The 14,116-nt window shown below is 44.1% G+C and overlaps 2 protein-coding genes across 5 annotated transcripts in view; one reads left to right on the top strand and one right to left on the bottom strand.

Moving 5' to 3' along the window:
* LOC134182497 (1-acyl-sn-glycerol-3-phosphate acyltransferase delta-like) overlaps positions 1 to 1,819 on the bottom strand; it is a 2,739-nt gene extending 920 nt beyond the window's left edge. The window contains exons 1-4 of one of the 2 annotated variants that reach the window (XM_062649900.1): positions 1,588 to 1,819; positions 1,348 to 1,520; positions 1,002 to 1,163; positions 793 to 946 (exon numbers count right to left, since the gene is read on the bottom strand). In XM_062649900.1, coding sequence (XP_062505884.1) covers positions 793 to 946; positions 1,002 to 1,163; positions 1,348 to 1,520; positions 1,588 to 1,735 — 637 coding nt within the window. In that variant the 5' untranslated portion in view covers positions 1,736 to 1,819. The remainder of the gene's footprint in view (positions 1 to 792; positions 947 to 1,001; positions 1,164 to 1,347; positions 1,521 to 1,587) is intronic. The other variant, XM_062649899.1, reaches the window with a different exon arrangement.
* A 604-nt stretch (positions 1,820 to 2,423) lies between these two features.
* Positions 2,424 to 6,906, top strand: LOC134182583 (uncharacterized). 3 transcript variants are annotated; one of them, XM_062650009.1, is made up of 5 exons: positions 2,424 to 2,478; positions 2,532 to 2,614; positions 2,703 to 2,901; positions 2,971 to 3,154; positions 3,892 to 6,906. In XM_062650009.1, exons 2-5 carry the CDS (start codon positions 2,583 to 2,585, stop codon positions 6,723 to 6,725), a joined length of 3,249 nt encoding a protein of 1,082 aa, XP_062505993.1. In that variant the 5' UTR covers positions 2,424 to 2,478; positions 2,532 to 2,582; the 3' UTR covers positions 6,726 to 6,906. The 3 variants fall into 3 exon arrangements, with proteins under 3 accessions (XP_062505993.1, XP_062505992.1, XP_062505994.1); XM_062650010.1 differs by having other exon boundaries at positions 2,436 to 2,455; positions 2,511 to 2,614; XM_062650008.1 differs by having other exon boundaries at positions 2,431 to 2,614.
* Positions 6,907 to 14,116: the final 7,210 nt, after the last annotated feature.

Genomic DNA, 14,116 nt, shown 5'->3' with positions numbered 1-14,116 from the left:
CATTGACTTGTTGGTGCATCAAAACTTTAAAATCTACAAAATCTTTGGTGCACATCTTCTGATTACAGTCAATTGTAAATGACTGCACCAACAGTGTAAGACTTGTGGATGCTTGCGTACAACACACAGACACATGGACACACGGACACCCCACACACATTCATTTACCCTATTCCTATTCCACATCTGTGGTAAAAACCAAGATAACAAGGCACTACCTCAGTTTTAGTAAAAGCTATTAACCTGTTAGTCAGAAATCTAAGACGTCAAATTATTAACAGCAAAAACAACTCTAATATAGAAGCCTGGCAAAGATACACAACAGATATTCCTGTGTTGTGCTTGGATGATTAAAAAAGTTATAGGTACATTTTGCAGTCAAGTACTTGCCTAGCATACATAGATGTTATTGTATCTATAACTAACTATAAACACTTCTAGGAGCACACAAAACACAAAGCACCTGTTTGTGTAAATTACCTCAAGTATCAGTCATTGCATTCTACATTCAAAGTAGTCTTCAAAGAACTTCACCTCACAGCACGGCTATAGACTCGCCCATAATTAATGAAACAAAACATTAAGTGTTTCATGTCAAATGGTCAACTAGCTGATAATAATTATTACCCATAACTCAATTTTATCACTTCAGTTTCATTATATCATGTGGGACTACCTACTAAACAGAAGTTCAGATGCTTCACTTTGAATTCCAACTCTTTCCAGTCTCTCATGCAGAAATTGATGCTACACTATCAAAATATTGACACACATCCAGTACATATGATTTACCATGATCTTTAAATTCCCGTATAAGAATATTAAATCCTTTGGTGCGTGGCAACAAGTGATGCTTTAGTTCTGGCAAACCCTTTTTCCGAGCATACTCACAACTTTTCTGGTGTTTTTCCTCAGTAAAGCGAGTACCCTCAGGGTAGAAACAGAGCTACAAAAAATAGAAGATTTGTAGTCTATTTGCTAAGTAGATCGACTGGACTTACAGTCCACGGAAAGTCGTACGAATTCCAACATCTGGCAGCTTCAGCTAAACGACTGTGATCAGCTTCAAATTTCCGCTTCAAAAATGCAAATTCAGAAAACCAAAAGTTCCATCCCATTGTTGGCAGGTACTTTGCAAAATCTTTGGTCACACATTTCACACTCTATCAAAAACAGTCTATTTGCATAAATATTTGCACAACAAGTGTTAATTAAATTTACGCTAAACATAATAAACAAAATACTTTTACATACATTGCAATAATATTTTCAACATGAAAAACTCAGGCTTCCGCTTCCATGGCAACATACAATGGCCATTTTGCATGCTTTCATACAGTTGCATACCTGTAGAATTCCCAGGCGATCACAGAGTGCGATTCCTAGCATCCAGTCTATGTCTCCCCGATGATTGAGAATGGCGACTTTATTGAAACGAGAAAGCTCCTCGTAGCTCAGATCTTCGTCGCTAAAAATCCTCATTTCTTGACTACCCCAGTAGTCCAAAACCCACGTGAATACTGCAAGCACAAACGAGCGCGATAGAGCAAAGTGTCGAGACAAAGTGGCCTCTAGTGTGCAACTTACTGGACCAAAAGAGATAGCATAGGAAAGCGTTCACTCTGCGAAAAAGGGAGAGAGAGAACGGACGAATTAGAATGAACGCGAGCAATTCTAGAAAGTTGACAGTAAGGCCTGCCCCCAGAAATATTACGGATATGACGCCAAACAACATAGCCAACCGAGGCAATTCGAATTCAAAGAGCAACGGCGTAACAACGTGACTGGGAGTGCTTCGGAGTTCCAAGACGTAGCTGTTAGCGCGCGACTAATCTTGTTGATCACGTGATGCAACTTTTTATGATTAAGGCGTGGTCGATTAGTGTGGTTGCCGTGACAGTCACGGGTAGTCTCCTCGCACCAAGTTTGCTAAAGAGGACGAGATCCCGCTCGCTGATGTGTGTAAAAAGTTAGCGAAACTTTAGACTATTACCATGCATTTCTGCAGTAGGCAATTACCATGTCCTCTAGCTAATAGTCTAGTTACTACCAAGGTTTTTTCGTTACGTGTCTAGCATGCATGTATACTATATTGATAATTATAAACCCTGTCCACAACTAGAATATTCAAGACGTACCAATTAATTTTTTAGTAACGATGCAGTGAGTCGATGTGCACGCAAACACGCCACAATGTGGCTGCATGTCGGACTGCATTGTGCTCTTCTTACTTAGCAAATTTGGTTTGAGTTCTTGTTCGTAGTCCCAAACTAAGATCCGCCTCGTCCTCAGACTTTTAATATATCTACGTATATGTTCGTTTACCTAATGGAAAGATCAATAAAATTTTGTGTATGAATTATTCTAAATAATTATGTATAGTTGGATGCCGATCTTTCAGATACGGGATCTATACCACAAGAGGTCAGCTCGAACGGACTCGCACTTGCACGAAGTAACTAGGCTAAAGAGAGCTGAGTAAGACATGTAAGACATTCGTGATTCTCTAGGCGTTGACTAGCTTTCAGTAGTTTGCATCAACGAATACTCCAGAGGACGTACGTGTACAGCAGCAAGACAAAATGGCGTTACTTCTATCTCTTCTGTTTTGTTGGTAAGTTCTTGTATCCCCACTGTATATCATTATGAAATCTAGAATCGAAATGGTGCTATCACGTCTCTCTTTTCTCTGTGTATTACAGGTTGATTGTCCCTGCACATCATAAGACTCTAGACGAGAGCGATTACCCCATCATTGAAGCTGGTCCAAACGGAGAGCTCTACATTAGCTCTCGTGGAAATATCACCATCAAAGCCGGCGTTAAACATGGTAATGGCAGATACACTGGAGGTTTGCGATTACAAGGAAGTCCGCCGCTGCAAGCTTGGACCGAACTAAAGGTAACGCCTTTCATTGTAACGGGGGAGTAGAATAAGAGTCACAGTGTATTTACGTATTGCGATGTTCAGGGAGAGAAAGGTGACTCGGGTGTAGCGCCTTCACGTTTGGCACAGCTGGAGTCTGCGGTCGCAAATCTTTCTTCTCAGCTTATGAAGATGTTGTCTCCCCCGCAGCCTACGTTGCTCGTCGATCTGGACTTCAACAGCGGCTACGACAGTTTGGGACAAACGCAAAGCAATCTGCTCTTTACAGGTAGTTGGATGAAAACATTACTGATCGAATACTCATTCTATTTGTGACAGTCCCTCTTTCAACAAAATGTTTTCTCTGTCTAATAGCTTCAGATATTCTACGCCATTCTTAAACATGGTTCTCCGCGTCTGTCTGTCAGTCTATAAGTCTGTTGTCTTTGTGTTTTCAAGTTTGTTCGTCCGTCACCCTTTCCTCCTTGTCTTGCTCCCTCCTCCATGCCTCCCTCGATCTCGCCCATCTCTCCCTCCCTCTCCCTCCATTCCTTCTTCTATTTTCTCTCCATTAGTCTTTTCTCCATCCCTCCTTTCTTCCGTCCGTCAGTCCCTGCTTTCCGCCTCCTTCCTTCCCTCCCTCCCTCCCTCCCCTTCGTACCTCCCTCTTTTCCTCCATCCCTCCCTTCTTAACTCTCTCCCTCCTCCCCTCTTCTCCTCCCTCTCGCCCTTCCTCTTCCCTCTCTCCCTCCTCCCCTCTTCTCCTCCCTCTCACCCTTCCTCTTCCCTCTCTCCCTCCCTTCGTCTCTCCCTCCTTCTTCCTGTGTATCTCCCTTTCTTCCTCACTTCTCTCTCTCTCCCTCCATCCCTTCCTATTCATTTCTCTCCTTTAGTCTTCTCTATCTATCTCACAACATCTGCATAATTAACCACTAGCACATTCCCGTTACACTAAATGTTTTCATCATTTATGCAGTATCTTTATCTACAAAACCCGTATAATCATTACCTGTCGCTGTCCTTTAGGTTCCAAAGGGTTTCAGGTACTGTTCACAGATGACCGCTCTATTGGAGCTGACGGAAGTTCGGCTCAGGGTGTCCACATCACTAACGCGAAATATGGGAACAGAAAAGCAGGCACTAAGGACTTCGTCTTAGGTGCTGCAAATCGATGGGTATCACCTGGAGTAAATTATCACAGCAGTGGCATTGTGGCTAAGTTTAGTCACGGAATAACTAGTATTACATTAGATTGTACAGACGACGACGGCACGTTGAAAAGACTATACGCCTTCGATCAAAATAGAAAGCTAATTGGCAGGTCTCCGGCATCGTCCCAGACACGTTTCAATATAAACGTGACGCAGACAAACGGTCAACTGATCTATCAAACAGAATTTGACACTCAAGCTGGGACCAAGGGTGGGGCCTCTGACGGTACTTACTTTACCCTCGACAATTTTCAAGTGAAGGGGGTCATATCAGAGGAAACCAAAGCAAGTGACCTTGCGATAGAAATACTTTCACAACTTCTCAACCCACAGCAACTTCAAATAGTAGATCTGGACTTAACACGCGGCAGAGACAAATTAAATCAAAGCAACGGTAATCTACTCTTCAGTGGCTCAGACGGCTTTCACATGCTCGTCACCGACGACGGTGCCTTTACGGGTAACTCGAACGGTGTTCAAGTGACACAAGATCGTGCGCGTTATCGTATTGACTCGAGTGACCGAGGAATAGTAGCGTATTTTAACTACGGCCTGATGGAAATTACAGTTCAAGCCAACTCGTCCGTCTCCGGACAAAAGCTGTTTGTCTACGATCTGGAAGGACAGATGATCGTTGCAAAACAGCCAAACAGTGATCTGGAATTTGTGATCAAGAGGGTAGATACGAACAGTCGACTGATCTACGGGTTTGAGCTTGACACGACGGCTGGACAGAAAGGAGGTGCACCCAAAGGAGTTCCGTTCTCTGTTTCAAAGGTGACAGGGCGGGGATCTCTAGGTGTGCAAAATATAAAACGCGATGTAGAATTCCTAGCTTTCTCTAAATTTTCTACAAATTCAAACAAAGCCTCTTCATCGCCTTCAACCCAAACTCAACTAATCAAGTTGAATTTCAACTGCGGCGTCGATTCCATTGGGAAGTCATCCGGGGATCTGTACTTTCAAGGATACAACGGATTCCAGTTGATTCTCACCGACGACGACTCGGACGGCACATACGGAGGGCAAGCTGACGGCGTCCACATCACAAACAAAAAGTATGGCAACGATAAGGCCAACACAGCCGACATGGTCGTGGGAGCGAACAACAATTGGGCGGCCAGAGGAATGACAAACTACCACAGCAGTGGGATTGTGGTTTCGTTTAGTCATGGAGTAAATAACGTCAGCCTAGTCTGCACCGACGACGACTCCACGACAAAAACCCTTTATGCGTTTGATGAAAACGGAAAGGAAATTGGTAAGACAGCTAGTGGCTCACAACAACCATTCTCTATCACCACTTCCATGACAAACGGTCAACTAATGTACGCCGTCGAGTTCGACACACTTGCCGGACAGAAAGGAGGCTCCTTGGACGGAACATATTTTACTCTAGACGACATCGAAGTCTACGGAACGGTATCGCAAGCAACAGCCCGCAAGTCGCTCGTTAACGGCTTGTTCAGCCTCGTCGGATCGATGCCACGTCAACTGATCTATCTTTCCTTCAACAACAAGAAGGACAGTTTTGGTCGTGAGCAAGGGGACCTCGTATTCAAGGGCGAAGCCGACTTCCGCGTGGTATTCACCGACGACGACTCCTCCGGCAGCAGCGGCGGAAACGCTGATGGCGTTCACATTACGAATCAAAACTACGGAAACAACAAAGTCGGGAGCACGTCCGATTTCGTCCTCGGAACGTACAACAGCCGACCGAGCTCCAACGTTAACTATCACAGTTCCGGTGTAGTCGCCAGGTTTAGTCACGGTGTGACCAAGGTCGGTCTGCTCTGCACCGACGACGACCTAACAAAGAAGACGCTTTTTGCGTTCGACGAGGCAGGCAATCAGATTGGAAAGACTGCGGCAGGATCGCAGATTCCGTTCAGCATCGACACTAGTCAGACTGCAGGAAAACTCATTTACTCCGTCGAATTCGATACGTTGGCGGGAACGGCGGGCGGATCCAACGACGGCACGGTCTTTACCATCGACAACTTCTATGTCGACGGACCGGTTCCATGCGCCGGCACGCAAGTCCGACGCAGAAGAGTCGCTCTGAGATCCGATTTTATTCTCACCGATCACCGACAACTTATCTTACTCGATTTCAACAGTGGAGTTGATCACATGGGACGCTCTCAGGGAGATCTCATCTTTATTGGAGCTGACGGATTTCAAATTCTCTTCACGGACGACGATTCAGCCGGGACGACCGGAGGAAACGCTGCTGGCACACACATTTCGAACCAGAACTACGGAAATGACAAATACGGGAGTGATGACCTTGTGTTAGGCGCATATAATTCGTATAAAGGAGGCAACAATTATCACACCAGTGGCATCGTAGCTCGTTTCAGCCACGGTGTACAACGTGTATCACTGGAGTGCACTGATGACGACTCGACGACTAAGAGCGTTTTCGCCTTTGACGAAGACGGTTCTCAGATCGGAAAGACGGCGGCAAGTTCTCGTGTACCGTTCGTTATCGATACGACCATGACGAATGGGAAATTGATCTATAGTGTCGAGTTTGATACGCAGGCGGGTACGAGTGGAGGGTCTTACGATGGAACGTACTTCACGATTGACAACGTCAAAGTGGAAGGGGTGGTTAGCCCCGAAACCATTCGCAGGCATTTTTAGATAGATGCAGTTGCCAACTTTACATGACAATTATTATAGTTTGCTTTTCGTAGCTATTTCCATCACATTTAGCTAGAATGCTGCCGCATAGATCACAAGTATTACCCTCTCTGTCATTATCCAGACTATTGTCACTGTATTAGCAATCAACGTAGCGCCATGAATACTATATATCACTAAATTTGTGCACGTGTCTCTTGTATCGTTTCTATCAAGGACGTCGACAGGTAAGAATAACATAGGATGTTTTCATATGTCTCGAAACTGTAACACGAGTTTCAACACGTCTCACTATGTCTCATTGCGTTTGAGTGAGAGATACAAGTCCAAAATCTTTCAAGGCTTGGCTATGCACACAGCCCAGTATACCAAAAATTAAATCACGAATTATAACGTGATGTCTTCGTGAAATGTTCATCAATTCTCAACTTTACCTGAAATAAGCCGCCTGTACGTTTCAATCAAGTTTGAACCTATTTTAACCCTAATATGAGCCATCATAAAGTAGCACTAAAATTTCAATTTTTGTACTTTTGTATGGGTCGTGTGATAGTCTCGCGTAGCGCGCGCAACATGTCTGTCAATTGGTACCTCGCGCGCCAGAAGTCCACCGCGCCAAATGAGTACTGTACTCTACTGGATAATTATTGCTGACGTGGCTAGACCGTTCAGCAAGTCTAGCCACGCCAAGGCTACTACTGGAGTCAAGAGTCTACTGGCAACAGGTGCCTGCCACCCGAAGGTGAGTTAGAAAAGCCTGAGTCGATCACGTCAGATTTCTAGACGTCTGTCGCCTAAATTCATGTCTTTGTCGCCAAAATGAAAGTCTGTCGCCAATTTTGGCGACATGGAGACAACTCTAAGACACCCCTGTACGAAACTCAGAAGCTCTCTGGTGTTTGCTTGTCGAACTCGTGAAAAAAAGCAACACAGGTCCACATCAAGTTTCAATGCGATGCTCGATGCTTGCTAAATTTGACTGACAACAGCAGAATCAAGACAGATTGAGTTAGTTGTTTCTTTATTCCAATGTCTCCTCTCCGAGCCAAACGGTAACTCTGGACGACCAAAATTTCATTTTATGTCGTGCCATCTAGGTCTATCGTAACTCGTCCATAAGTCCAAAGCAAAATAGCAAGAAGAACAGAAAACAGTGCATATTAGAACGTAAGACCAACTAGTGCACCTGTGGCCTAAACGTTCCCAAAAATTCTTGCATGTCTCGGGTAGTATTTCGCATACGCAGTCTCATCTCTGTAGAATTAAAAGATCTCCAGTTTCTTGTGTCTGTTCACACATCCGACAGCTGCACTTTCCCACTCGGTAGACAGACTAAGGAAATACAGCACCACCTAATTTCAGCTATGATTCTTTAAGAAAAAGGACTCTGTAAAAGTCACGAGACTTGGCGAGTAGCGTACTCTAAACGTATAGGGCTAAACCGACTTCCGGTCTGGGGACTATGTGTCTGGCTGGCTGGCTGGTTATGTCTGTCACGCTACAGGAATGTGCCACGCCTCCTTAGTGTGGCCCAATCACGAAGCATTATTTCCTTTATCTCGTACGTGGCAACCAGAGACAATAGACAAACAGCCAATCGTACGCGCGAAACTTCCTTGAGAGAGTTTTCTCACCAGAACAGTGTAATTCATGTTTGCGATTACTAGGACCTGTCGGACATAAACAACAGAACTCACCTGCCTGCAACTGCTGACCCAACAAAATCGATCGCTTTCTTGGTTTTACGATAGTTATACGGGAATCTAACATTACGTAACAAGTAGAGACTTTATGTCCCGTATACCGTAACTCTACTCGCGACTACGGACTTTGCGGTCACGCGAAACGACAGTCGCTATGTAGGATTCTAAATACATGTTAGAAGTAGCACGTCTAGAAAGAAATAGCGCGTATATTCGTAATTCTTCGCGACAAATACTCCTCCTACTGTACGTGGCCCGGTGTTCAGGACTTTGAAGGCTCATAGCTGTAGAAGCGACGGTGTAAACACAGCTTCAATTACTAGTAAGATGTTCAGACGCTCAAAGAGCGACTTCGAAATGTGCAAGAATAACATTAGATCGCGATCATCTACTTTCGGAGGTATGGCAGACGGGGTTCTGCTGGCGTTTCTCAAGACTACACACGACGGGTGTGCTATACATCATAAAACTTTTAATCGAATGTACGTTCTCAACCAGTCTCCTCAAACAACATCCTACTTCTCTTGTTTCTCTCCAACCAGATACAAGCTGTTCGACTCTAGAGAGACACAAAGCGTACGCGCAGACGAAAAGACAAACAAAGCATATACTAAAATTAGACCTAAGGATGATGGACAAACATTTAAATACGTTTCAATGGCACCTGCTTCCTTTGAAAATAGACTAAACAGTTGGGCAGGGACTATAGCTTAGTAAAGGGAGATGTCACTATACCGCAAAACGGTCATAACGATATGTTGTGACATTAAAATGTTGCTCTGTGGTAGTCCTTACTTTTTTCTAGAGACCGAGAAGAGAAGACGGGGAATGTCTTCTAAACAACTAGAGAAGAGTCCATAACTTGGAGACTGCGCATGCAGTGACATCATGATATGCAACGCAAATCGACAGGTTACTTAAACCATCAGTAGGGATCAAAACCTTCACTTCAACGTGACTCCTCATACTGAGTAATCAAATCAGTGAAGAATGGCAGTGTCCGTCTTGACGACAATGTTTCTAATGGCGTGCTATCTTACTGCGCCTGCGGTCATCTCATCACAGTATCTCAGACTAGGAGAAACGGAGTGTGCATCGGTACAACATCGGTTGCTCGAAAAGGACTCGAGCCAAGTGAACACTTCGAATGACACCGCAACTAATCAAACGCTCACAGACAACAAAACGAAAAAACCGGAAATTGTCCGATCACGTCGATATCTCCGTGACACGTGCCGGGACATCCCACTCTCTCCGTTCCGTAACGTGAATCCGGTGGAGGCACATGCTCGACTCTGTCCCGTCGTCAGAGTGTGCACCAAGTCTGAAAACCGTTTTCCGAGTTACATCATTCACTACACCTGCCGTCAACGAATCGGCTTCATCGGTAAGATGACATTCCAGTGTTTGAACGAAACAAGAGAGATTGACGTCCTCAAGCGTTTGTCTTGCGACGGTGAGGAACCGTCGGAAAGGCTCGAATGGAAACATGAGAAAGTGACCGTAGGATGCACTCCTCGCTTTCTATACAGTTCAGATGTTCCTGAGAGAGCAAGCGGCAGTGCGACGAGAAAAAGGTAAACGCAAGAACAACTCCTGTACGCAGAGTCTTTGGGTTACGTAACGGCAATGAGGCAATTAGTATTACGTTTTGTCTAGCTTTATGAGCATATATTTAGATCGTGGAAGAGACCAAACAATATATTTATCTATCATTGATGTAATAAAAGTAATAAAATATTCAGTGTTTTTGCATACGTTAGAGGCGTATAATTCAAGGTTGGATTGCCTACTTACTATCACATTGGACACGCGCGGGCACACACACACACACACAAAACACACAAACAAACAAACACACAAATACACGCGCGCGCGCGCGCGCGCGCACACACACACACACACACACACACACACACACACACACACACACACACAATGAATAATTGTGGACAAGTGTTAAGCCCTTCACGTCGTTTGACGTCGACCATAGAGGTCAGATATGAAGATGGCTCTCCTGCCTCCAGATACAGGACCTCCATGCGCTACGTGGAGGCTTAGAGCCAGCGCTGATAATCCACCTGGAGCTTGACCAGAGTCATCCAGGAGCAGTGACTATGACGCAGCTGTGGGACTGGACACCAAGACCCACCACAGGTACGTACTTGTCTGCTGCATAATGTTACTGCCATACCAGCGGTCATGTCCACCCCCAATCAGTGACCATGCAGGTACTCATCTATACTCAGAGTTGAGAGAGACAATTGCTTGTGAGTTCCTTGCCCAAAGGAATAAAGTCTGTGCCCATTCCGTACTTGAAACTATGACCCAAAGGTCCCGGATGTGCAACTCTGACCGATTGAGTTACACACACACACACACACACACACACACACACACACACACACACACACACACACACACACACACACACACACACACACACACATACACACACACACACACACACAGACAGAGAGACGCACACGCACACACACACAGACACACACAGACACAGACACAGACACAGACACAGACACAGACGCACGACACACAGACACACACAGACACACACACACACACACACACACACACACACACACACACACACACACACACACACACACACAGACACAGACACAGACACACACAGAGACACAGACACAGACACACAGACACACACACACACACACACACACACACACACACACACACACACACACAGACACAGACACAGACACAGACACAGACACAGACACAGACACAGACACAGACACAGACACAGACACAGACACAGACACAGACACACACACACACACACACACACACACACACACACACACACACACACACACACACACACACACACACAGTACACCTCGACCAGTTGCTCAAACTCGTTTCTGGCATGACAAGGCCCTTTCTGGCAATTTCCTCTCCTGCATATGAAACGCGACTACGGTAGCTTATCAATATAAAGACAAAGCCGGTATTATTAGTAATTTACTCAATCTACCCTGTCATTACAACAACACGGAAGGTAAGGACGCGAAAGGTAAGGACACGGAAGGTAAGGACACAGAAGATAACTGTTATTAGATCAGCTCTTTTTTGTTTAGTAATGCAAACACGTTAGCAAGACACGCACACGCACGCGTGCACACACAGACCTACCATATACACCTCAACTAGTTGCTCAAACTCGTTTCTGACCTGAGAAGGCCTTTCAACCTCTTCTGGCAATTTCCTCTCGTGTACGACTACCGGGGCATTTCAATCTAAAGAGAAAGTCACTATTATTATCCTACCTGCACGATCACTCAAATCACACGGAAGATAACTGTTGGTAGATCAGCTTGTAGCCATGCAAACACGTTAGCACACACACACACACACACACACACACACACACACACACACACACACACACACACACACACACACACACAAACACACACACACACACACACACACACACACACAAACACACACACACACACACACACACACACACACACACACACACACACACACACACACACACACACAATTGCAAAACATAGGTATTCGTAAAGACAGACACTTCATGCAAAGAGTAACGCACCTAAAGTTTGTGATGGTTCAGATTCCACAGACACAGCACAACTTGACGAGTGTTACTGAGACACTAATTATAAGCACATAGCAAAACATCAAGATCCAAATATGAAAAGTTTCATATCCGGGAAGTACTGAAAAACCTATTTTTAGTTGTGTCAGAGTCTGTTTCAGTCTGTGACCGAGCGTTTTGTGACACAAAAACTCCACGTGCTATACCAATTACAGCACTAAGAGGTCAGATAACTAATGTACTTTGTGGCTGCTTGCATGCAGCACACGAATCCAGACTGTCATCTTCCCAAAACCCAAAACGGCACATCCGTCTAGGGAAGAAGCCACTGTTAACACATCCGTTCCTTGCTTTTGGCTGTACCATACGTAATTAATTATCACTTGTTGCATCATTTGTTGCAACATGCAAACCATTAACAGCTTCATAAAGTGTAGTTCACCATTGTCAGGAACATCTAATCTGCAGAACTAGTGTTTCATGTGCTTTACTTTAGCTTAGAACCCATGCAGCAGTGTTGTCTAATTAATTCTGTCTCTCTAATCTGGTATCGATGATTATTCTGGGGTATAGTAGAGCACGTACTAGAGATAATTTCATTGTTCGTCATTGAGGGGATTACCTTGATCGTCAACCAACAGTTGTATGATCTTGTCAACTTAGGACCCAGATATATTTATTGGTCGTATAGTTTTGACATCTGTAAGTTTAGAAGAGATGCAGTTACTTTGGACTTAAAAATTGATTACATAAAAATAGCTCTTGGCATAAGAAAAAGAGTTGTAACTATTGTAATATATACATCTACATCTACATACATACATACATACATACATACATACATACATACATACATACATACACACACACACACACACACACACACACACACACACACACACACACACACACACACACACACACACACAAGTATAACCTGACAAGGAAATTAACAACTCTCTTGTCTTACCCATTTACTTCTAATATTAGTAGCTGGACATATTGATAAAACCGTCGTCATTCTAAACAGAATCAATTAAAAAAGCTAAATATTTATGTAATGTATATGCCAGACACGCATTTAGCACATCTGCAATAACGTAGTCCATTTATATATCAAGTGTTATGTTTTTCAAAAACGTGGAAGTCATTCTTGCCCTTTATAGATAAAAAATTATAATCTAGGCATAGTGTATCCAGCATCCGTATTAACCTTTCAACTGCAGAATCTCTAATAAGCCCCAACATCCTTGCCAGCTTAATTAATTAATGCCTTTATGGTTTCATTGAATTCAACTCTAAACACAGACCTGCTGCATGATAGTATTAGATGCAAGGAGTGCATCTACCGAGACTACAACTACAGAACTGAATCAAAAACACAGAAAAATTCCAGACTGGTGGATCCCTAAAATTTGCTAAGCAAACGTCAATTACTTTAGCACGTGGCTTAGTAAGTTGACCCTTAGTCGTGTTACACAAATAGATAATTAATAGCTCCTGGTACAACTTCGCTTTGAATGTATGCAAAGCATGCACTTGGTACATTCCAATGAAGACACTGCACCAGTGCATGCTCTGCAGTCAAATTCATGCAACAGTGATCTAGCGGTTAGTACAATACTGTAACTACTGAAGTATGAGAGAGCCAAATGACTATAAGTTTTCTATCTAGGTAGAAATTTTCTTGTCGTTGAGCCACCTAGTTACCGTGGACTGTTGTAGCAATTCCGGACAATGAAACTTAGTCCTCTAGATATAAGTCCATTCCAAATAGGCAAACAGTAAGCGACTCATCATACGCAGATTCCAAGATACTTACGGTAGACTACTATGCGTTTAGTACATCATGCGGTCCATTCTCTCTCGATCAGGTCAGGACACTTGATATCAGCGGTTACCGCGGGTGTGACACTGTCCAGATAGAATCTACAGTACTCTAGACTCCAAAAACGCTCTCAACATCCAACCATTCTGATCGTCAACGGCTCTGCTTAGAGCCACGTTAGCTAACACCGGTAGTCGCGTATTCCGCGGAATCGATACCGCATACGGGACATCAAACACGGAAAAGAACA

This window comes from Corticium candelabrum, chromosome 7 (genome assembly GCF_963422355.1).
Source record: "Corticium candelabrum chromosome 7, ooCorCand1.1, whole genome shotgun sequence".
Lineage (NCBI taxonomy): Eukaryota > Metazoa > Porifera > Homoscleromorpha > Homosclerophorida > Plakinidae > Corticium > Corticium candelabrum.
The sequence above is the reverse complement of the archived record's forward strand: the minus strand, read 5'-3'. Positions and strand labels throughout refer to the sequence as shown.

What these genes read in the sequence shown, in the direction of transcription:
- LOC134182583 (XM_062650009.1), top strand. Translation starts at nt 2,583, where the DNA reads ATGGCGTTACTTCTATCTCTTCTGTTTTGTTG. An exon ending in CTATCTCTTCTGTTTTGTTG is followed by an intron (nt 2,615 to 2,702) that starts GTAAGTTCTTGT and finishes TGTGTATTACAG; the next exon opens with GTTGATTGTCCCTGCACATC. An exon ending in AAGCAATCTGCTCTTTACAG is followed by an intron (nt 3,155 to 3,891) that starts GTAGTTGGATGA and finishes GCTGTCCTTTAG; the next exon opens with GTTCCAAAGGGTTTCAGGTA.